The sequence below is a fragment of the Danio rerio genome, chromosome 7 (assembly GCF_052040795.2).
Source record: "Danio rerio strain M-AB ecotype USA chromosome 7, GRCz13ab, whole genome shotgun sequence".
Taxonomy (NCBI): Eukaryota; Metazoa; Chordata; class Actinopteri; order Cypriniformes; family Danionidae; genus Danio; species Danio rerio.
Window position 1 is genome coordinate 71,642,651 of NC_141027.1, and position 25,600 is coordinate 71,668,250.

At 36.4% G+C, this 25,600-nt stretch overlaps 4 protein-coding genes across 6 annotated transcripts in view; 3 read left to right on the forward strand and 1 right to left on the reverse strand.

The window, feature by feature from the left end:
* Positions 1-5,340, forward strand: part of vat1l (vesicle amine transport 1-like) — a 73,575-nt gene extending 68,235 nt beyond the window's left edge. Inside the window, 1 exon segment of the mRNA NM_001442745.1 lies at positions 50-5,340. The gene's annotated coding sequence lies outside the window, so the exon portion shown is untranslated.
* pkd1l2a (polycystic kidney disease 1 like 2a) overlaps positions 1-25,600 on the reverse strand; it is a 372,606-nt gene that overhangs the window by 215,058 nt on the left and 131,948 nt on the right. The gene's annotated exons all lie outside the window — the stretch shown is intronic.
* On the forward strand, positions 9,560-17,345 carry clec3a (C-type lectin domain family 3, member A). Of its 2 annotated transcripts, none has more exons than XM_087262242.1 (3): positions 9,560-9,767; positions 13,051-13,128; positions 14,730-17,345. In XM_087262242.1, the coding sequence occupies exons 1-3, from the start codon at positions 9,662-9,664 to the stop codon at positions 15,125-15,127; spliced, it is 582 nt and encodes a 193-aa protein (XP_087118368.1). In that variant the 5' UTR covers positions 9,560-9,661; the 3' UTR covers positions 15,128-17,345. The 2 variants fall into 2 exon arrangements, with proteins under 2 accessions (XP_087118368.1, XP_087118367.1); XM_087262241.1 differs by having other exon boundaries at positions 9,565-9,767; positions 13,048-13,128.
* The window catches only part of usp47 (ubiquitin specific peptidase 47), a 68,421-nt gene continuing 62,116 nt past the window's right edge, over positions 19,296-25,600 (forward strand). For both annotated transcript variants that reach the window (NM_001331129.2, XM_087258544.1), the window contains 1 exon segment: positions 19,296-19,547. In NM_001331129.2, the coding sequence (NP_001318058.1) occupies positions 19,503-19,547 (45 nt within the window). In that variant the 5' untranslated portion in view covers positions 19,296-19,502.

The following is a 25,600-nucleotide window of genomic DNA, read 5'->3' on the forward strand; positions in this document are numbered from 1 at the left end:
TTGCCAATGGAAATAAAACAGGCACACACAAGAAAAGTGCATACGCCAGGCATGAAGTTGGCATGAAGTTCCCATGTTCATTTCATCGTTATTAAATTTAAATGTGAGCGTGAAAACACAAAGTTTTTGTGCATACGCAGAGTTGATACATGAGGCTCCTGGTATTAGGCAAGCTGTTTACGTGATTTAGCTCATAAATAGCATACAGTACCTTCAGTACCCTGCAGATGGCGATATCGCCTCGTCCGCCCAGCAAATTAGTTGTGGTAGATAAAGATGGCAACTTGTCGCGCACAATCACTATGTCACTAGTAACGGTAAGTATCCGTTCAAATGTAGTGGAGTAAATGCAAATATATTGAATCAAAAATGTAGTCAAGCAGAGAGTAAAAGTTGCTTATATTTTAATACTCAGTACAAGTACAAAGTAGCTAAAAAAATACTTAAGTAAAGTAACAAGTTCAAAAACTTGAGTACTTTACACCACTGGAGACCCATTTGACTTTCTCTTATCTATGAAACACAAAAAGAGATATTTTTAAGTTTTTTCATGCTGCTCTTTTCCATATAATCAACTATTCTTTCACTTTAAAAAGCAATTAGTTGCCTTTACTTAAAAAAAAGTGAGTAAGCCTGTTGCATTAAAATAATTGAGTAAATATCTACAGCGGGAAAAACGAGTATTAAACACGTCATGTTTTAAAGGCTTTTTTGGTGACGGCAGCCTAGAGATGCCTCTCAAATGGAGAATGATGTCACGTGCATTGCTCAGGTGTGTTTTTCACAGTCTTCAACTAAGTGTCAAAATCTTGATGGTTCTGTGGGTCTCGTCTATCAAATCTGAGCTTTATTCTCTATTGGATTCAGGTCAGGCGATTGGCTGGGCCATTCTACAACTTGATTTTCTTTCTCTGAATACATTTGAGAGTCTCCTTTGCTGTGTTTTGGATCACTGTTTTGCTGAAATGTCCACCTTGGTTTTTATCTTCATCACCCTGCTAATGTAGATGTTGGACTGAAGCAGCTGATATTAATTTAAAATCAGGGCAGAGGGTTGATGAGGAACTACTGAGAAATTTCAGCTGCAGTCTGGGCTTTCGCTGCCATTCTACACCTTCCTTTCTTCATGTATTCAATAATTTTCCCCTGCACCATTTAATTTTATTATGCATAACTTAATTTGTGAACTAATTATTTTAGTTTTCTTTGCATTTATGGATTTCTTTGGTTGTTACCAACATTCGGGGAAAATTTCAAGTCAACAGCACCTTTAGAAAGATCTTTTCTGAGAGAAAATTGTGACATGTTCAATACTTATTTTCCTCGCTGTATGTGCGTAATTATCAAAATGAAGGAAAGTCAGCTTAATAGTTACATTGGGTTTACTCACTTTTTAAGTAAAGTAACTAATCACTTTTTACAGTGTTGAGAATCACCAGAAAATATTTATTTTCTCAAATTAGCAACAAAAATGAAGAAATTAAACAAAAAACAAACACACACACACAAATATTATAGTGCCTTGTGTATAAGAACCAGATGGCTTTTCAGTGTTCATTTTTCTTTACTTTAATGTCAAATGTATGATTTAAAAACCTCTCTGGCCTAAATATACCTCGGAAATTAAAAATGCGATTGTATTCATAGGTGGAATAATATTTTTGTTGTGCTTACATTAGGTTGAGTGTGTGTTTTTAGTCTCTTCTGGAATAATCAGTTTAGTTGGCTTTCTAGTGACCTAGAGCTTATTGTACAGAAGCAGTTTGTGCATTTAAATATGGTGTGTTGGTTCTTTTATAGTTGTGTTTCTTTATATTAAACAGTATGGATGGACTTATGCATGAGCATAATCTGACTAGTAATTTACCAGGCCCCATAGATTACCTCTTTTCTCTTGTTTCTCTAAGGGCTAGTTTACAGAAAAAGGATAATTCTGTTATTAATTATTCACCCTCATATCATTCCAAACCCCTGTGACCTTCGTTCATCTTCAAAACACAAATTAAGATATTTTAAATCCTATTTTAGAAATTCAATCCTTCATAGACAGCAAGGTCTAGGACAGGGGTCACCAATCTCCGTCCTGGAGGACCGGCGTCCCATGCAGGGTTTAGCTCCAACTTGCCTCAACACACCTGCCTGGATGTTTCAAGTATACATTGATTAGCTTGTTCAGGTGTGTTTGATTAGAGTTGGAGCTAAAATCTGCAGGACACCGGCCCTCCAGGAAAAAGTTTGGTGACCAATGGTCTAGGACAGGGGTCACCAATCTCGGTCCTGGAGGGCCGGTGTCCTTGCTGGGTTTAGCTCCAACTTGCCTCAACACACCTGCCTAAATGTTTCAAGTATACCTAGTAAGACCTTGATTAGCTTTAATCAGGTGGGTTTGATTAGGGTTGGAGCTAAAATCTGCAGGACACCGGCCCTCCAGGAACAAGTTTGGTGATCACTGGTCTAGGATGTTGTTCAAACTTGTTTAAAGTCCAGATAAATAACAAGAAAACCCTCAAAACAGACCATTATCATAATGTAAATGTAATATCAAATCATAATGTCTTTAAGCAATGAGAAGCCATTTGTGGACACATAAAACAAATAATAATTCAAAAGTATCTTCTCGGTGTCACATTCCCAACCTCTGTTTAAAAAAAAACATGAGGACATCCAAGTTACGTCAATATTAACTGTAAAAATTTATTGTTTCTTTAGTGTACTGTATCGGTTCAGTAATAGATGTTAGATAGCTAGTAGTAGATGAATGGATGAAAGATAGATGGTTGTAATAGTTGAACGATAGCTGTTCTTGTGTTCGCGTCACTGCTCGGTGAACAGCGATGATCATTGGAGCCAATCACAGTCATTTCTGTTGAGCGTGTCATCGCAATAGAGTAGAGGAAGTATGACGCCACCTTGTAAGCCAATTGGCTGCTAGCATAAAACTGGTTCCCTCGATAAAATCCATATGGAATTTTCCCATAGGCTTTTTAAAGATTGCAAATAATAAGCTCTGTGTTCAAACACTGTTCATTAGACTTACATGTTTTGTCCAACTGGATAATCCTCACACGAAAATACAACTTTTAGCACTTTTAGATTTTAAATGCAAATGCAAGAACTGAAAAGCTAACATTAGGCTATAAACAAACTACAGTGCCTTTGGGGCGCTCGCCTGTGACGTCAGCATCACCCTGCTACAGACCACTTCTCAAGCTTATTTTTAGATATATGGTCCAAGATTTACTGTCTCGGTTTATTATATTATAATCCACGCTATATTGTGAACAAATACAAATACCCCAAAAACACATCTGTATACAGACATATGCTATAAATTTTAAGGAGGAGTGTTAATATTGCAGTTGCTATTTTTAGAGCGCAACTCTAATTTTTCTGTTTTCCACCAAGTTGTTTAAATAGCAAACCCATTTGTGCCACTCTGTGAACTCCTGGATGTTCTGGTCTAGATAAGAGGTGTGTTAAGGCAAATTGTTGGCGCGTTGCTATTTTAAGGATCTAAAATAGTGCAATAAACCAGCTGAAAGCAGGTCTAAAGTCCAGCGCAGGGTGCGTTAGTTATGCGCCTCGCTTAAACATTGCTTAAAACAAGCAGGGTGTAATACACAAATGCGCTCACGGCAACTTGCTTTTGTATAATGTTATTATTATTAGTATTATTTATTGTATGCATATTTATATTTGTTTGATAAAAAACAAGCTTAGATTTGTCAACCTGTCAGGTTTTGGATCATATGAAGCATAAGAATATAACGCGCGTTTGGATATAACTTTTTGACCACACTTCATTATTATTGCTCATTTATTTGTTTGCTGGAAATTAGAATAGTTTTGAAACAAATATTTGCTCTTAACAAACAAAATTAATTATGTATGCTAATGGATGTCTTCAGTGGAGCTTACAACACCGTTTCCTTATCCACGAAAGAGAGAAAGTGAACGTGAGGAGGCTTGTTCTTTGTCCTCTCGCTGCAGATACTCTGTTTAACTCTGTTTTCTCGCTAGTGAAGCGTTCAGTTTTTCCACTTACAAAGACGCCAGGTAAATAGCAAATGCGCCATGGCGTAACGCAACTGACTCTTAAAGGGAATAGGGGATGAGACTTTATTCTCAAAACACAACTATAACTCATTAAGAGAATAAGCACAACCCTGTTAGACCATGCAATGCAGCGCAGAGCATATTTTTCAGTCCTTAAAATAGCAAAAGTGGATTCGAACATGCCCTTAATGCTTTTGTGCCCTGCACTTTAGACTTTGCACCTAGATCGTTAAAATAGAGCTCATAGTTACATGTGTTCAGATGAAGAAAAACTATGTAAAATCAATTGATCACGTTAAAAAGACAGTAATTGATTACTAATTTTGTTAGAGCACTCGTTATTTTTATTTTTATTGTTATTGTTATTCCTTGAATGTAAATATCAGAAGTCCCAAAAACATCTGAGCGTTGTCCTCATGTTTACAGTACACTCATAATATCAAGGTATTAAGGAGTTTATAATCATATAATAAGAGTCCATAATTACAGTGGAAAATGAACCCATTTGTGTGCTGATTGGCCTAGATCAGCACGGAATAGATTACGATAGTGGAATTGAGCAGGCAAAATTAAAGGTATAGCTCATACATTTGACTGTATTAAAGGACAAGATTATATTCTTGTGTTATGAAGTAAAATCAAGCTTTGTCTATGGAAAGCATCCAACATGATATCAAATTGAACCAAATCAATGAGATGATAATCATAACTGACCTTAACTTTGAGACAGGGGTAGGTTCATACCCCTAATAAAGAGCTTAGAGTTTTCTTGAATGCGTGCCCTATACTGACACTGAGACAAAAAACTGTTGAATTGAGTTTTTTATTAACGTGTGCACAAATGTATTCTCGTAACTTCATAATATTCCGATCGAACCACTAGAGGAACCTTTGCTGTCTATGGAGGATGAGGGAGCTCCCATAATTCATCTAAAACATCATAATTTGACGATCAAAGGTCTTGAGGGGATTGTAATGACATGAGGGTGTGTAATTAATAACATAAGATATATTTTTTAGTGAACTAATCTTTTATTTAATGAACACATTAAATGAAAATCATGTGTCTGTGATACCGTCTATATATTCCTGTTTCTTTTAGCTCGCTGTGTTTGAGAACTTGCCTTAAACTAAAAGAAAAATATGTGTCTGTTAGCCAATCCCAGCTCAAGATACACAAAAGCGTATTGTAGTGGACTAGATTCAGATGTTAGTAGATGTGGTTAGTAGATGTTGTGTTAGATTCCAAACACTTGAAAAATGAATAAAATGTCGTGAAGAGCATTTCTTTGTCGTGGCGTTTGGTCTTTATGGCATTAAACCATACCTGCCAACACTCCCGTTTTTCCCTGAAGTCTCCCATATTTCAGACTCATCTCCTGCCTCCCTCCCGTTTTGTTATTTCTCCCAGAAAACTCATGGAATTTCCATAAACCATTTAACGATGTTTACATGAAGCATGAAGAGAGGTCGGGACATCAAGTAGCTCCTCCTCTTTTAAAAAAAAACAGCCAATAGCGTTTTGTTTTTATCACAGCTCTGCCAGTGAGAGTAGTTGGGTACAAGCTTGTCAAATGTAAAGTGTCTTGAAGGAGGCTGGGCATGTCAGATGCTAGAGAGCATTCAATTGGTCACGATTTGGTTAGAGGCGTATGAAGTGACGTGAATAAAACAGTTAATCCATTGTGACAAACTACAATCTATACACGTTAATAGCGGTTTTATATCTTCTAAACATGAGTTGTGTCTGTTTTTGGTGCACACTTGCTTATAGATATCCTAAAATCCAACATTTAAAAAACTTTATTCTAATTTCTTGGGACCTTTAAGAGCACAGTGAAACAAAACCATGCTGACTGGCCTGGAAACGATAGTGGAAAAGAAGCTTATGACTTCTCTTACATTTTTGAAAACACTATTGGTTGGGTTTAGGTAAAGCAGATCTAGCTGATCTGTATGACAAGCCCCGCCTTTTAATGGACACGTACAAGAAGAACGTGCATCTCAAAGACAACAAAATGTACACGAAGTAATGTGTTTCAGTTTTGCAAAACTGTAGACAGCGCCCTCTTGTGGATTTGATACCTGAATCCGGCAAACAAAATGTGCTCGGAGCGACGTATTGACAATTTTATATTTTACAGAATATAAAGTCATGGTGCAGTGGAGAAAGAATGAATATTGTGTATGACTCCCATGAGCTTGTGTAACGGAGGCCAGCAAGTAGGGGCTGTGCTGGTAAACCTCACTCCTCTGACCTCTAAAGGTGCTCTAGCGACAGACGCCAGAGGCTATGGTCTTTAGCCTCCTTGTTAGAGCAACCGACTCCCATGCGGAAGATTGCCGGTTCGAAACCAGCTCGGAGCGGGTTGTGTGGTGTAGGACCGGTGGGGTTACATTGGTGCCGTGACGCACATGGGAGTGAGGTTTAGGGGGGTGAGTGTAACGGAGGCCAGCTAGTGTGTGCTGTGCAGGTAAAACTCACTCCTCTGACCTCTAAAGGTGTTCTAGCGACAGACGCTAGAGGCCATGGTCTTTAGCCTCCTTGGTAGAGCAAGCGACTCCCATGCGGAAGGTCGCCGGTTCAATACCAGCTCGGGTAGCGTGGGACCGGCAGGGTTACACTTGGACTTGGAGGACTACATCTCTGCAATTACTTATGAATAAAGTCATCTGGAATGGCAAAGAACGCGTTCTTGCAGGTATTCATCAACATTCTTTGAATTCATCTTCAATGCCTCCTCCTTCATCTTACCCCACACATGCTCAATAATGTTCATGTCTGGTGACTGATGCTCTAAGCCAAAAAGAAATTATTGAATGAATGAATAGTACTAATATATCCGACTGTTACTAATGGAAAATTAATGTGTTTTACAAAGCAAATGTTAAAATGGCTTTTTAAAGTCTCTCCTTTATGCAATTATAGCTTAGAAATGACATCCGGTCAGGTTCTTAAATTCATTCATTCATTTTCTTTGCAACTTAGTCCCTTTATTAATCTGGGGTCGCCACAGTGGAACGAACTGCCAACTTATCCAGCATATGTTCTACACAGCGGATGCCCTTCCACCTGCAACCCAACACTTCACACTCATACACTACGGACAATTCAGATTACCCAATTCACCCATAGCACATGCACCAGGAGGAAACCCACGCCAACACGGGGAGAACACGCAAACTCCACACAGAAATGCCAACTGATCTAGCTGAGGCACGAACTAGTGACCTTCTTGCTGTGAGGTGATCATGCTACTCACTGGACCACCGTGACGCCGCTCTTCTATAAAAGCACAAATGTGGCTGTCATGAGCGTCCTCTTTTTGAAAAGCCAAGGCATCTTCAAATGATCTCCAGGCCACATGTCATGTTTTTCACAGTTATTCCCTATAGGCTGTTTGCTCTTTTCTGCTCTCGTCTCACAGCATCAGCTCTAAAATTAGCAGAGCCTCTGCGCTCTGAACTGGACTTGAACAGAGCCTCTGTGTGCTGCTGCAGCTCATATCAATGTGCTGCAATTCATATCCACAAGAGCTGCTCAAAACAAGACAAGCAGTGAATTCCTGTTTTACTTACTTGTGTGTTTGATCATGATAATTAATAGTTAATGATTAATTTACTTTAACCTGAGATCAATTATATTTTGACCAAATTCTGGTAAAAAATTTAACTTTAAGCTGTATAGAAGTGTCTTGAAAAATACCCAGTAAAATATAATGTACTGTCATCAGGGCAAAGATAAAAAGAAATCAGTTATTAGAATTTGGTCATTAAAAATATTGTGGTCAGGAATGTATTTTTTTTTACATTAAACAAAAATTGGGGTATGAAATAAAACCCAGGCTCATTGCGGAGATGCACCCAGGTTTACATTTCTGGGGACAGCGAAATATGTAACCGGAGGTTCGTCTGCTCGCAATTTTTGTTTTAATCCACCAGAGGCCGCTGTGTACGCTTTTTGATGAACTCAAATTTTTATCATGCGTCGTCTTCTTGCATAAATCCACCAGAGGGCGCAATGTACACTTTAGCTGACCAGGCCAGCTTGCTGTCGACTGACTGATCGACTGACTCATCCACCCCCTTCCCAACCGATAGTGCTTTCAAGAGCAGCCTAGAAAAAGAAAAACCGTTGTGTGATTTCACCACATTTTCAGTTGTTTTCTGTTGTTTATTTATCTTTTTGCTTTTGTTTTACCTGGTTTCTGGAACCATTCTTTGCCAGACTTAAACCCTGGCGTCACGTCACAGTTCATCAGATAAGTGTTAAATCTTCTAGTAAACACCATATAAAAATATTCACTTTCCTTGATCAGTGTGAAGGATCCAAAGACACATAAGGAACATCCATGGAAGAAGAGGAGAAGACGAAGGAGCAAAGGTAAAGATAACCATCCGACTTCAATACCGGCCGATGAGTGAGAGAATAAGGTGAGCTATTATAGTGTCTTTGATGATGCAGAACAAGTGCAGGTAATTAGAAGGCCGGTGAGGATTCACAGGATTGGATGGAGGCGGGTTTTGAGGGCGAGCAGTGATTGGGTGAGCAGGAACATGCCAGGGATGTGACACTGAACCAATATAAAATAAATTACTTTATTTTAATCTAATGTAATCTATATATATATAAATAAATGTAAACAATATATATATATATATATATATATATATATATATATATATATATTTTTTTTTTTTTTTTTTTTTTTTTTTTTTTTCAAATGGAATTATTTATAAAAATTGCAACACAGGCTCATTTTGAAAACATAGCCCTATATAAATTTCTGGGTCAATCTGTGCTTTTTAAAATACTATCAATTGGGTTTAGGAAAGAGGGTGGGTCAGTCATTTGGTCATACATTCAGTAATTCAAACAGTCAGTAGACAGCGTCCTCTGGTGGATTTACGTGAGAACAGCAGGCGCGAATGGCATTCACAAGAGAAATTTGAGATCTCTAAAAGCATACACAGCGACCTCATGGATTTACAAAACAAAAACTGTAAAAAAAAAAAAAAAAAAAAAGTAACTCCTGGGATGTATTTGGTGGTCTCCAGAAATATATATAGAGGTACGTTTTCAGAATGAGTCTGGGTTTAAAAAGTGACAACACTGCAAAACAAAACTAAAGATGGATGCTGTAGAAAAGCAAAGCAAAGCTCACATTGCAATTATTTCTTCCAAATTTCATCCTAGAATATTTTATCTTCATTTGATAATTTACTTTTGCATAATACTTCAGAGCATACTAATATATAATCAACCCAGAAAGGAATTTATTTACTGTATAAAAATCTGAAACTGAAATATGATTGAATTCCATTCAGTACTTTAAATCTACACATCCGTGAATGAATTTTCTTGTTGGGTTATGAATGGGGTAAACTACCAAATGAATTTCATGTTCTTCCCAAGTCAATATTTATGACTGTCTGGAAACAGGGGAAGGCTTGTAGTGACTGAAGGGATTTCAATCCCCTTTAGGTACACAAACACTGAATGTCCAGCCAATGGCGGGAGGGTGTGGAGGATAGAAAAGCGTATTTCTGCCAGTGATTTAAAAAGCTGCTGTGATTTTTTGAGAGTTTTTCCCCTGCAGTGATCATGAGACAGTTTCTGCTTTTGCTGTTGGTGTTCTGCTTCAGTTTTATCCAGGATGGATATGGCCATCCTTCTCGCACTAAGAAAGCCGTTCCTGCCCGACAGAGAGGTACTGTAACTTTTTATCCTATTACACAAAAAAGGTACAAAAGCTTTCCTGCTATATGCACGCAAAAAAAAAGGTTTTTGCTTCTTGTTCAAACTACACTGAAAAAATGACGTCTGCAAAATTGTTGTAAAAAATTTGTGTGTTGAATTTAAACAAATAAATTACATTTAGCAATGTTTAAATTTAACCCAAATAAATTGTTTACAACCACTTAACCTAAATACATTTTAGTAAATCCAAGGAAAAATCATAGAATCATTTATTTCAGTGTACTTATTTAAATTGAGCTGAAACAACAATTCAAGAGATTTTTTTTTGTAAAACCTACTTGTTTTATGTTCTATCTACTTAAATTAGTTGCATTGACGTAATGGATTTGTGTTAGGACAACATAAATTAATTTTGTGTAACCCTGCATTTTTTACAGTGCACTTAAAAAATGCTGGGTTGTCCCTACACAAATCGATTAAGCTAGCTTAACAAACTTAAGTGGATTGAAAATAAAACAATTAAGTTGTCTCCAAAAATCTTATAAATTGTAAGGTTTCAGCTCACTTTAAATAAGTAGTTGAAACTAGCAGTAAAATAATATATTACTTCAGTGTTGAAAGCTGTTCTGTCCAGGTAAACACTGATATATTTTTGAAAATATATATAATTTAGTAGCAATATAGAGCCCTTATAGGCACAAATGTGTATTTTCTGGAAAGGAACTACATGTTTATTTTTGAGAGTGAGTAAAACGGTTATTATTAAAGCAGTTTTTTTCTTTCATCTTTAAAACCCATGTTTAATTCAATGTGTTATTTGCTGTTGTTGTTGTTTTTTTTTTTTTTTTACTTTTAAAGACAGATTAAATGATTGTATTTCCTTGAGAAAAATAAAATCTACATCTTATCATTTTAAACAAGTACATAATATACATAAATTGAAGTCAGAATTATTAGCCCTTCTGCTTATTTTTCCCCAATTGTTGTTTAAGACACGATTTTCTCAACACATTTCTAAACATAATAGTTTTAATAACTCATCTCTAATAACGGATTCATTTTTTCTTTGCCATGATGACAGTAAATAATGTTTTGCTAGATATTTTTCAAGACACTTCTATACAGCTTAAAGTGACATTTAAAGGCTGAACTAGGTTAACTAGGCAGGTTAGGGTAATTAGGCAAGACATTGTATAACGATGGTTTGTTCTGTAGACTATTGGAAAAAATTTGCTTAAAGGGGCTAATAATATTGACCTGAAAATGGCTTAAAAAACATTTAAAACTGCTTTTATTCTAGTCAAAATAAAACAAATAAGACTTTCTCCAGAAGAAAAAATATTATCAGACATACTGTGAACATTTCCTTGCTCTGTTAAACATAATTTGGAAAATATTTAAAAAAGAAAAAAATTCAAAGGAGGGCTAATAATTCTGACTTAAACTGTATGTATACGTATACAGTTGAATATGTATGAAACAGTTAAATATGTATGTATGTATATACAGTATATATATATATATATATATATATATATATATATATATATATATATATATATATATATATATATATATATATATATATATACACACACACACACACACACACACACACACACACACACACACACACACACACACACAGTTGGAAATTTAATTTTAAGATTTGATGACAAATGCACCTACAGTTCTTTGTCACTGTGTTATTGTTTTTTATTATCATTAATACATTTTATGACAAAATACAGTATAAAAATAGACAAAAACAATTATATTTTTTAAAAGTATAGATAGTATCAACTTAAGCACATACAATGGAATAATGCAAAAAAAAAAAAAAACATACCGGTAAGGGTTGGTAAATAATAATAAAAAGTAAAAGATTATGTAGGGTGAGGCAGGGCGCAGTAGGTACACTGCAAAAAATGCTTTTCTTGCTTAGATTTTTTGTCTTGTTTCTAGTCTAAATATCTAAAATTTCTTATATCAAGAAGCATTTTCTAGGCAAGCAAAACATACTGTCTTGTTTTGAGAAATAATATGCCAATATTACGTGAGTTTTTTCTTAAAACAAGCAAAAGGCTGAATAATCTGCCAATGGAGTAAGCAAATTAATGTAGTTTTTTCTTTTGACGAAAGATTATTTTGCTTACCCCATTGGCAGATTATTTTGCTTGTTTTAAGAAAAAACTCACTTAATATTGGCATATTATTTCTCAAAACAAGGCAATATGTTTTACTTGTTTAGAAAATTCTTCTTGATTTAGGAATTTTTAGATATTTGGACTAAAAACAAGACAAAAAATCTAAGCAAGAAAAGCATTTATTGCAGTGTAGTGCTGTTGCCTCACAGCAAGAAGGTTGCTGGTTCGAGCCTCGGCTCAGTTGGCTTTACTGTGTTTGCATGTTCTCCCTGCATTCGCGTGGGTTTCCTCCGGGTGCTCCGGTTTCCCCCACAGTCCAAAGACATGCGGTACAGGTGAATTGGGTAGGCTAAATTGTTCGTAGTGTATGAGTGTGTGTGTGGATGTTTCAGAGAGATGGCTGGAAGGGCATCCGCTTCATAAAAACTTGCTGGATAAGTTGGCGGTTCATTCCACTGTGGCGACCCCGAATTAATAAAGGTACTAAGCCGACAAGAAAATAAATGAAAGAATGAAAAAAATTATGTAAGTAAACAAAAACAACAATTGGGCAGCGTGGTGGCACGTTGGGTAGCGCTGTTGCCTCACAGCAAGAAGATCACTGTTTCGAGCCTCAGCTAGGCCAGTTGGTATTTCAGAGTGGAGTTTATATGTTCTCCCTGTGTTCTCGTTGCTTTCCTCCGGGTGCTCCGCTTTTCCTCACAGTTCAAAGTCATGTGGCATAGGTGAATTGGGTATGGTAAATTTTCCATAGTGTAAGTGTAAATGAGAGTGTATGAATGTTTCCCAGTGATGGGTTGCAGCTGGTTGGGCATCCACTGCTTAAAACATATACTGGATAAGTTGGCGGTTCATACCGCTGTGGCGACCCCAGATTAATAAAGGGACTAAGCTGAAAAGAAATTGAACGAATGAATGAATGAATGAATGAATGAATGAATGAATGAATGAATGGAAAACTAAAATTGTACAATTTGAATCACTCAATACAATCTACTTTGAACTTAGGAAAGGAAATGAATCTTAGAATCTTATTTCTTAGATTAGTTACAATTTTTTTTTTTTTAAATGGAAAGATGATCGTTGTGCTTTGTTAAAGATTTAGGTTTGCTCTAACCTCTGTCTATTGTTCTTCTGCTTCAGAAGAAGATGACATGAAGACACAGATCGACAAGCTGTGGCAGGAAGTCAATTCTCTAAAGGAAATGCAGGCTCTGCAAACAGGTACACAAATAACACAAGCTTTATTTTCATTTCATTGAAAAACTCCCCATGCTTACATAATTTACATAATTTATTAGTACACTGAAAATGGCAGATTATTTCAATCCAGCTCTGGGTTTTTTAGTTAAATGAATAGGACCAAATTTAGTGTTTAGGTTAGTCCAGTGGACGTGGTCTCTCCAAGTACCACCAAAATGACCAATATTGAAATAAAGGAGTGTATTTGGCCAAATTAAGCAGCTACAGCACTGCACAGTTCGAGGTAGAGTCATATTCATATTTATACAATTTTTGATAAATGTTGATATATACATTGCATGTACATATGACATATTCGTAAAACTTTTTGAAATCTAAACATGTATGTAGATTGCTAGGGAACCCGTTTTTCTCAGAGGATGTCAAGCTAACAAAACATTGCTGCACTCTGAGACAAGTTTTATTCATGGAAAAAATTAAAAAGCACTGCAGTTTTTGGGTGTTCTTTGTTTGTCTGAGATAATTAGTCCAACGAAATTATATTCCACACAAAATATGAAGCTGATCAGTCGGTTCTTGTCACGTGATTTGCGGTGCAGCATTCTGAAAAGTTAAGATTTTTTTAACTGGGTACGCCTGAAATACGTAAGCGCATCATGCTGCAGTTCTTACTCATTTTAATAGCCTGTGGGTTCATTTTTTAGCAGCTGATGCACTAAAGTAAGCATTCTAAGCACAGCGCTTTAATCGTAGGCTTTAGAGAACAGCCAATGCTTATCACATTGGTGTTATCGTACGCATCAAATGATTCAAAATGTTTAAATTTTTTCTTTCCTTGCTCAGTTATTACTCTGCATACCACTAGAAGTAAGCCCGCGTACCACTAGTGATAGACGTGCGACAGTTTGAGAACCACTGGGTTAGTACATATTTGACCTAATTTGGGTATAAATAACCCGCGTTTTCTATAGATCTGTTTCACACCACAATCATCAGCAGTGTGTATTCTTTTGTGGCCTGTTGTAACTAATGAAAAAAATACTATGGTAACTTCATGTCAATAGTGTATTTAAACCATGCTATAGTAAAGTGTATTGTACTGCATATAGTATTGACAGCTCTTTGATAATGAATGCTTAACCATACTGCAATAACTATGGTGAACTGGCAAACTGTAATAGATACTATAGCTCTAATATATTTTATATTTTACTACAATAAACTGCGGCGTTTAGCAGTAAACTGTGTTTTCAGTTCATTTAATTCTCAGATTACGCATGTCTGAGGTATTGGGAGTGGCTAACATACTTAACCACGCCCCTCCATCTGTCAGTTTTGACAACAAGCAGAAATGGTGAGGAGGAGGAGTCTGTTATGTTGTATGTAATAACTCTCCCTGAACCCTTTTCCCGCTTTTTCCGAATTGCCTAGTTTACTACATCCAATCAGCTCGCAGTAAAAAAAAAACAATCCACGCCCACTTTTTTCTCTTTTAATATTCTGTTCATAACTGCGTCACAATACGAAAAAAAAAAAACGGCCGCATGTGGACTTTCAATAGAAATGAAATTATATATTATCATAACTGTTTCCAAACCAGTTTCCATTTGTCTTCTATTCAGTTTGCTTGCGTGGCATCAAAGCCCACAGAAAGTGTTACCTGGTTTCTGATCAGGCCAAGCACTATCACGAGGCCAACGAGGACTGCATCTCTCAGGGCGGCACACTAGCCATTCCTCGGGACGTCAACGAAAACGAGGAGCTTAGAGACTACGCCAAGCGCAGCTCTCCGGCAGCCAGAGACTTCTGGATCGGCATCACAGATATCGTGAGGGAGGGCCAGTATGTGGACGTCAACAGCCTCCCTGTCTCCTTCTTCTACTGGGACCGGGCCAAGAAAGAGCCCACCGGCGGGAAGAGGGAAAGCTGTGTCGCTCTGTCACTCAGCGCTCAGGGAAAGTGGCACGACGAGGTCTGTCGCTCGCAGAAGAAATACATCTGTGAATATCTCATTCCGTGAGCTGCAACTCTCAGGCCTGTCGTTCAATTAAGCAATACGCTCCAGGAAGCCATGTTTTATGTTAATTACTGTGTTAAAACCTTGTTCTAAATTGATTGTAAACCACAGCTTCACTGTGGATGCCTATTGTATCAAATGGTTATTGCATATACTGTATTTAGCAAGGTTTAAACCTTATGTGCGTTTCAGGAAGTTTTTATCTATTCTAGGTTGATTTTTAAGTCTTACTTTGGCCACAACTTTCTGTGTGTTTCAGTAAATTGAATGACCTTTAGTGACAAGTCTTATCTTGACACATATTTTGGGGAAATGCTTTGAAAATGTTTAAAAATTCAACAATACATTCAAATTGATTACCCTTTTGTTATGTTTGGGGCGGTTTTTGCCCCATTGACTTTCATAATAATGACATTTTTGGATTGATTGCAAATTCATGACAGCATATAATTTTGTAGGAGTCCATCTATTAGCCCAATGACAAAACTAACAGCATGGGCGAAGGTTTAATGCATGTAAGCCTTTTCTAGTGCTTCTGAAAAGAATTTTATTATTTATTAGAATTTATTTATATTCGTTTTTTAGCTCCGAATTCAATCTGACTCCAATTTCAATGATCCTAAAATTTAGATTGTATTTCTAATTGTAAGAACGGATCACATTCATCATTTATGATTTAATTTAGAGTTTTGATATTTTCTGGTGTCCGATATTTTAAATTGTACGTTCATTAGGGACCTACGTCGCTCAGAGTTCCACGCAATTTCTTTCTTGATTGTTGGTGGTTTTCACTGTTGGGAAGAAGTAAAAACAGTCTTTTTTATTGTTGACCATAATTGCATTGCAAAAAAAGTTTCTGGCTTAAACTTATATGGTTATATGAAGTACACTACTACCTGACAAAAGTCTTGTCGCCTACCCATATATTAGGAACAACAAATAATACCTTGACCTCTAGTTGATCATTTGGTATCAGAAATGGCTTTTATGCATGGCAAAGGTCTCTAGATTGCGCTTATTATACCAAAATAAAATATGATCATGCCTTGATTTTTAATTATTTATAGGGCAAGAAGGTCTGACTTTGCTTACACAAAAAAGACAGTATAGAATATAGAGTCATGATGCAGATGAAAAAATAATGTTGTGCATGACTCCCATGAGCTTGGAGGACTGCATCCATACATCTCTGCAATGACTCAAATCACTTTTTAATAAAGTCATCTGGAATGGCAAAGAAAGCGTTCTTGCAGGACTCCAGAGTTCATCAAGATTCTTTGGATTCATCTTGGATTCATTCTCCCTCATCTTACTCCAGATATGCTCAATAATGTTCATGTCTGGTGACTGGGCTGGCCAATCCTGGAGCACCTTGACCTTCTTTGCTTTCAGGAGATTTGATGTGGAGGCTGAAGTATGACAGGAGCGCTATCCTGCTGAAGAATTTGCCCTCTCCTGTGGTTTGTAATGTAATGGCCAGCACAAATTTCTTGATACCTCAGGCTGTTGGTGTTGCCGTTTACTCTGCAGATCTATTGCATGCTCCCATACTGAATGTAACCCCAAACCATGATTTTTTATTCACCAAACTTGACGGATTTCTTTGAGAATCTCGGGTCCATGTGGGTTCCAATATGTCTTCTGCAGTATTGTGCTGATTAGGATGCAGTTCAACAGATGATTCATCTGAAAAATCGACCTTCTGCCACTTTTCCAAATGATCAACTAGAAGTCAAGTTATTATTTGTTGCTCTTATAAGTGGGATCGATGACAAGACTTTTGTCAGGTAGTGTATAGTTTGTATAGTGTGTGTGAGAGAGAGAAAACTTGGGCGCACTTACCTTGATATGTTTGAGTAAATAACAAAATAAGCAGCTCAGCTCTCAGAACACAGTAAACATAGTAAGTGTATTTATGCACACACACTAAAATTTGCTGTTTAACTCCATGAAAGTCGGAAACTATTTTGCACAGGCCTATCTAAAGGGTAAATGGTGCCAACTGATGATCGACTATAAAAATGAAAAGTTCTACCTTTTCCCAATAGGGAAAACCACCAACAATCAAGAATGCATGATTATGTGGTGTCACGGTTTTGCAATCATTTAAAAAATGTCATTATAATGGTAGTCAATGGGGCAAAAACAGCCCCGAACATAACGAAGGTGTAGTACATTTGAACAGTACACAGGGGTTAATTAAAACAACATACAAAAGTCACACATGTTTGTTTGTAGAGTGTTTTTACAACTTTGAATGAGACTCGACCAATCAGAATCAAGGACCGGAACTATCCATTCAGTAACATTAAACACTCAGTACTGATGAGATTTTTTTTATTCAGTGTTGTCTTCATTCAATCCAACATGTTTATTGCAGAAAAACTACAATATTCTAGGACATTTTTGGATATTATGAATGAGGTTGATGATGAATAAAAAATATATGACAAAATGGGGTACTGAGTAACGTTGTATATGTATGCATTCATCAAAAGATAAAATGTAAATAATTTTTATACTTTTAAGTGTAATGGATGCCAGTTTGCAAAGTGCTGTGCTGGTAAACCTCACTCCTCTGACCACTAAAGGTGCTTTAGTGATGGACGCAAGAGGCCATGGTCTTTAGCCTCCTTAGTAGAGCAACTGACTCCCTTGCGGAAAGTCACTGGTTAAATCCCAGCTCAGAGTGGGTTGGGTGGTGTTACATTGGTGCCTTGACACGGATGGGAGTGAGGTTGAGGGGGTGTAAAGGAGGCCAGCTAGTGAAGTGCTGTGCAGGTAAACTTAATTCTCTTACCTCTTCAGGTGCTCTAGCGACAGACGCTGAGGCCATGGTCTTTAGCCTCCTTGATTGAGCAACCGACTCCTATGCGAAGAGTTGCCAGTTCCATCCTAGCTTGGAGCGGGTTTTGATGGCGTAGGACCGGCGGTGTAACATAAGCTTCTAAATACATAAGACCTGAAGAGTCTCTAACAATAATTAATAATAAATTACTGTGCAAATGTCTAGGGGGCACTCAAGCGTAAGTCTTTTTTGCACAATACTGTGTATATATAACCTATGACAAAGCACAAAAAATCACATAATTAATTCAAAGCCTAATCTAAAAGTAGCTAACTGTAGTTTCACAACTATCATGCTAAGTCTCACATTACATCACAATATTATTCAGTTTGCTAACTGTCAGTTTACACTTTCAGCTGTTTTATAATGTCCACAGACAGCGAGTGTTGTCGGAAGTGACGCAGATTGAAGTGAAGTCTCGCGAAAGTGCGTGGTGGCCATTTTTCCTCCATTGATTGTTTTTGCTTACAATCCAGCAAGAAAGAAAGTAACTCAAATTAAACCTGATTATGAGCCATTTAGAAAATAAATGGTTTCTCTGCTCAATAAAAAAATATATTGAAAAAGGCTAGAGAGACTGTTGTATTTCATCTAAAAACCACCTTATGACAGTATGAAAAACAAGCAATAGTAACGTACAAAATCGAAAACAAAGAAGAATCAAAAATGTATTTATGTGACACATTTATTATGAAGAATATAAACATTAAATAGAGAAAAAATAGGTGAATTAATGATTTGAATTCGACACTATAACACGAAAAAAAGTATTTGCAATGTTGTGAAGTTCGAATTTATAACGTTTTTAAAAAAACATCATTTTTTGTATCAAACGTGTCCAAAAAATTTAATCACAACCTTTTAACAACGTGAAACCAACATTTTTACAACGTTTTTGTGTGATGGGATGTCGTAATATCTAAAAAACTAGCTAACTGTAGTTAGCCTACATTAAAAAGTTGTTTACGCTAATTAGTAGCTTACTTGATTTTTGGAATCTGATTAGGCTGAGAATTTTTTTAAAATAGTTATATTCTTCATTTCACTTTGAGTGTTGTGAAAGAAGTGAACACAATGAAAGCAAGCAGCACTCACGAAGGAGGCAAAGTTCACTTACAATGAAGACATTTATTCGACAGGCTAAAGTGTGACCTCAGATTAAGTTTAGTGTTTCACAACTATCACGCTAAGTCTCGCATTACATCACAATATTATTCAGTTTGCTAACTGTCAGTTTACACTTTCAGCTGTTTTATAACGTCCACAGACAGCGAGTGTTGTCGGAAGTGACGCAGATTGAAGTGAAGTCTCGCGAAAGTGCGTGGCGGCCATTTTTCCTCCATTGATTGCTGTTTTTGCTTACAGTCCAGCAAGAAAGAAAGTAACGCAGATTAAGCTGGATTACGAGCCATTTAGCCTAAAAGTAGTCTCCCCGACATCGACTCGTTTCTCCTAACACGCTCAGAATGCTGTCCCAAAGCCAATCGCAGGGCTCCTGTTGTTGACAGCGGACCGCGGCTGGATGATCAGATGGAAATGGTGCCCAGCGAAGAAAAGCAGCTTGTGCCCAAAGAGGTAAGAGATGATCGACCTCAAAATAACACACACTCAAATCACACTATCTCCCTATTTAAAAAAAATCGCAGTGTAAACTAGAGAATCGCATTTAAACGCAGCGGAGGAGAGCCTGAAAAGTGCGTGTCAGGATTGTGAGTTGAGCGGCTAGCAGTGTTAGCTGCAGCTCAGCTAACTATCAGTCAACAAGTCCTTACAACAGATTGAATACGTTCATAACCAATATATACCGGAGATTTATGGAGTTAGTAGGCCGGATAACATGTTGTCATGTGTGCTGTGATGCTGTTTACTCTCTCCTCAGCCCGCAAAGTGTCCTGCAGGAGTGAGTTTTGGGAGGTGCTAAAGTGTGCGCCATAGTTTATGTTAGCAGCTCAGATTAGACAGCTTGATTTAATCCACATCGCATCATTTACATCACAGACATAATTCAGATTAGACTCGTATGCTTTATTTGAGGAATGATGACCCCTGCTTTGATATTTGAATGATGTCAACATCGGCCGAATGTGTTTTTGTTACTATTGTTATTATAAATGACCAAAACAAACAAACAAAAAATCTTATACAGTTTCAGTTTCAATGCACATTCGTTTTTAACGCGGATGTGTTTTAGATCTGACGGGAATAGAGTTTATCTTCCTCATCAACACTTGCATAACAAAATAATATTTTTAGTGACATTTGAACTCTCAATTTTCGAGATGCGTACTCTTTTTGGTCTTTATGCTAATGGTGATTTCATTTTTGAATGCTGTAAAACATGTTATATGTGGTAAAGTGTAAATCAATAAAGCAAGATCTTTTAAAAACTATTAATGACGGTAACATTGTATTCATGCAAAAAACAACAACAAAACATTGTAGCAACTGGTTGATTGATTGGCTGATTTAAAACAACAAATAGGTGTAATGTATACACACACGCAGTCGTATAGTTGAAGTCAGACTTATTATACAGACCTAACCCCCTTTGATTTATTTTTCTTTTTTAAACATTTTTCAAATGATGTTTAACAGAGCAAGGAAATTTTCACAGTATGTCTGATAATATTTTTTCTTCTAGAGAAAGTTTTATTTGTTTTATTTCAGCTAGAATAAAAGCAGTTCAAAATTATTAGCCCCGTTAAGTTATATTTTCTTAATGGTCTACAGAACAAAAGATCATTATACAATAACTTGCCTAATTACCCTAACCTGCCTAGTTAACCTAATTAACTTTGTTAAACCTTTAAATGTCACTTTAAGTTGTATAGAAGTGTCTTGAAAAATATCTAGTCAATTATTATTTACTGTGTTCATGGGAAAGATAAAATAAATCAGTTATTAGAAATGAGTTATTAAACTATTATGTTTAGAAATGTGTTGAAGAAATATCTCCGTTAAACTGAAATTGGGGGAAAAGATAAATATACACTACTGGTCAAAGTTTGGGGTCTTTTTCTTTCATGTTCATTCATTAAATGTAAAAAGAAACTGTTAAATATTTATTTAAAAAATATTTAGATATTACTTATTGTATGTACTTTCAAATGATATTATTAGTCCTTACATTATTGCTTTTATTACTATTACCATTAATGATAATAATAATAATAATAATAATAATAATAATAATACAATATAATAATAATAATAATAATAATAATAATAATAATAATAATAAATATAATAGTAATAATAATAACAACAACAATTAATATTAGAGGGATTTCTGAAGGATCATGCGACTCTGAAGACTGGAGTAATGAATAATGAGTTCCTCTTTAAAATCACTGGAATAAATGATAAAATTAAACTATAAACTACTTTTGAACAGTTATTTTATAGTGTAATAACATTTTACAATTGTACAATGTGTACTGTATTTTTGATGAAATAAATGCAGCCTTGGTGAGCAGGAGAAACTTATTTTAAAACATTTAAAAATTATGCTGACCCCAAACTTTTGACCGGTAGTGTGTTTGTGTTTGTGTTTGTGTGTGTGTGTGTGTGTGTGTGTGTGTGTGTGTGTGTGTGTGTGTGTGTGTGTGTGTGTGTGTGTGTGTGTGTGTGTGTGTGTGTGTGTGTGTGTGTGTGTGTGTGTGTGTGTGTGTGTGTGTGTGTGTGTGTGTGAAATTTTGAGAACAGTTTCCATCCAAAGGTGTGAATTTGACACAAAACTGGAATATGGCAGAAAATATTTGAAAGTAAAGAACTGTTTCCATCCAATGAGGCAAAGACAATAAAATTGTGTCTTCATGATAAATTGGTGCCAAATATAAAAAAAAAAAAAATTAAAATTGGCTGCAGTAGGGCTGCACAAAATTGGAAAAATTAGTCATGATTTGGCAATATTTTTTTTCTCTGCGATTATATTTTGTGTTACAAATACATTTTCTCAAAGTCAGTACTTTAGATTGACTGGGATGATTTTGCAAGGGAGTGAAATATCAATATATTTTTATGTATATATACATATAATAAACAATAGAGGTGTGAACCTACACTGGTCTCACAGTTCGGAGAGAATGACAAGCCAGGAGAATGAAAACAAAGGAAGTGACCATTTTTAAATACACAGTCGAGACATTATATTATAATAATATATACATATAATAACGAGCCATGGTCGACCCATGCTTAAACAAACCTCGTCGTCGTCTTGATGAACATCCACAAAACCAAGAAGAACGAAACCTGCTGTGCCTTGTTGTTGTTTTACGAGGCCGACTAAAAGCGCGAGTGGTTTCACTTTCTCCAGGGAGCTCAGTTGTGCGTCTATATTTGAAATAACTAACTTATTCAGCAGATGATGATAAAAACGTACGCTTGATTCTTGAAGTGCTTACCATCGGTACCCTTTTGATAGTAGAAACACATGCCTGATAAAGGTGACCCGTACCGTAACACTCAGTGGAAACGGGTCGTTAGAGTGATAGTTCATCCAAAAAATGAAAACTTGCTCACTATTTACTCACCCTCAAGTGGTTTCAAACATTCATGAGTTAATTTATTTCTTAATAAATTTGAACTACCTCTTTAAAATCAAAACTTTACATAATATTCCAAAATGTACATAAAATAGGTGGATGGAAACATAGCTACAGTGATTTAAATGCAAAACCTTTTAAAACCACAATGTAAAATCTTGTTTTTTAGTACATTGTTATAACATAAACATCCTTGTAGTATGAACTCAATTCTTTATCAGTGTTTTTTATTTTATCAAGGGCTGTTTATGTTGTCATTGTTGGTGCTGTGAGTTCACCGGTGAGCGTCAGGGGTTCAGACTAAATTTAGAATGGGATTAATCCGTTCAAATGGGCGACAATATAAAAAGTCATTTTGAATTTAGCCTGAAATAAATGATTGTTTTTGATCCCATTTGATCTTACAAGTTGTTCTGCGGGACTGCTAATGGTGACTGTCTAGCGCCAAGGTGTAAGACCTCCTTTGGTCAATCTGTCTTCTCTGTAAAGGGAGCCAAACAGTGGAATGATTTACCTTTTAGCCTAAAATCAGAAAGTAATATAAATATGTTTAGTAGTGTTCTTAAAAAGTGGTTAAAAACAAAACAGCAGTGCTTGCACAAATAGTGTAATGTTAGTTTGTTGAATCATGTTGCCTTTGCTTTTGCCTTCAGTAATTATATGTAAATAATTATAATGTTGTGTAAATGTATTTATTAGGGATGAAACATTACAGTTAGCCCACGGTTCAATATATACCTCGGTTTTTTAACATGGTGTTTGGTTCGGTTCTCATGGCTTGACACATGTTTTTTATTTATTCTATAGGCAATAGGAACAGTAAGAGGTTAAGGAGGAAAAAATAAATAAACACGATTTTTTGCAATACTTATTTTGTTTAACTTAAAAGCCAAGAAAAGTACACTAGTTCCTAGTGTAATGTATATATAAAAAAATTAACACTGAAATCTTACAGCTGCTGGTAGCCCATGTACAAACTCGGGAACACATAAAATCCTACATTTTGAAAATAAACATACATGTGAAGTTAATAAAGATAAATTGGCCATTTCAAATAAACATATTTGTACTTAAATAAACATAAATAAACCATCTTGATTATCTCGGTGCTGAAAAAATGCGAGACTGTGGTAACGCGGATCGAGTGCTTTTATAAGATGACAAAAGTCTGCATCTCTAATCACCAAAAATAGCTGCAAATCTTTAGCAATAAACACCCGCTCTGCCTTTGTTATTTTTATGTGTCTCTCGGAACTAGTTGGGTATGTTTGCTTGAAAGATTCAGCGAGGGATTGTTGCTGTTTGGAGGGCTTTATTACCTTCTCTGCTATCCTGCCTTCAGACAGTGAAATTGCTGGGTGATGGCGCTGCAGATGTGCAGTCATGGTTATACGTGTAAAAAAATGCTTGCACAGAGTTATTTTTTGTTCACCGGTTTTTTTATTGGCATTATGCTTACCGGCAAAACCAAAATGTCCTCACACCGCAGATTTGAAAAACGCCAGCGCTTTTTTGTACAGTTGCCTCACTTCGCCGGCGCTTTCTTATACTGTTGCCTCAGCCTCACTTCACCGCCGCTCGCCATGTTAAAGTGTGAAATGATGGTCAAGCGCCCCTTAACTTTAACTTTAGAGCATAGTGATTGGATATTTACTTGCGGGGAGGAGTTTCCTCATCTCAGCTCATGGACTTACAGGCACACACAGTCAATTCGGGGAGCTATAAAACGCACAAATTATTTAAACTTAAAACCGAGAAAACCGCAACTCACAAGCGTGTATTGAACCGTGGAGGTCATACCGTACAGTTCAATGTTATATTGAGAACCGTGGCATTTTTATTTGCATTTTGTACATTTTTTTTCAAGCCTCCTGTGGACAGGTGTTGAGAATTAGCAAGTTTGCTAAAACACTTAAACAAATGCATTTGGTTGGCTAGAGTAATTGTGATGTCCATGTCAAATAAATAAATAAATAAAAATCAACATGGCCTTCACTGACTGGATGCCAATTATTACACAAATTAGTATGTTTTATAGTGATGTTTTGACTCTCCCACACTCTTCCTCGGGGTTGTGATGACAACCCTTGCTGGAAATCATGTATTAGTCAGCAGCACTAAAGTTTATAGTTTTATTTTTTCTCCAGCACATCAGATTACCTTCAAGGCACATTAAGCCCTTACATTCCCATAGTTGTGGTATTTATTCTGTGCCAGTGTTGGATGAAGCGGACTGCTATCACAAAGGTTTATGAGATCACAGAGTACGACAGCATGTTTGTGTTACAATGGGGGGCATGATTAATGGAAATTAAACGCAAACTGTTATATAGCCTAGTGCAGTTGTAAAGACTTGTCTTTAATTTTATTTGAGTCCAATCAATCTCAGGGCTCGAAATAGCGACTATGTTGGTCGCATATGCGCTCGAAATTTAAGCTATGCGACCTCATAATATATATATTGGGAGCATTTGTGCGACTGCATATAATGGTTGTAGCCTAGTGCGACCTGTTTTGGGTTTTTTCTAAAAACATGCTAAATCGGTTTTCCCTGCCGCTATATTGGTTTATATTAGCTGTCAGTCACTCAAGACTTTCCGCTGTCAGATGGTAGGGAGCTTTTGTGACCGCGGGGAATGCAAACGACTTAAGAGTGAAAAATACACCAAATCTCGATGCGTGTTGCATTGACTGCGTGTTCAGCACAAATGTCCGCTAAATGTTAAATCTAACACTGTACACATCATCGCCAAAGAGGCTCACCTTTACCAAGTTTAAACTGATGTGGCTTATAAGAAAGAACAGTATTGCGCCTGTGGTCATCGGGAGAAGCCTGCTCTGCCCCCTTTCATATATTGGGTCGGCTGACTCGCCTGCTTTCCACAAACACAGAAAACTGAAAACCAGCTTATAGAAGGAGCATTAAAATGACACAAACCAAAACTTTTAAAAGTGAGACTTTTCTTCCTTTCTTCTGTCCGTTCTTTCTTAAAATGATTATATTTTTTTCTATTTAATTACTGATGACTGCTTTGCAGCTTTCAGCCTTAACCTGACTGATTTATTATAATCTTCTGTTTG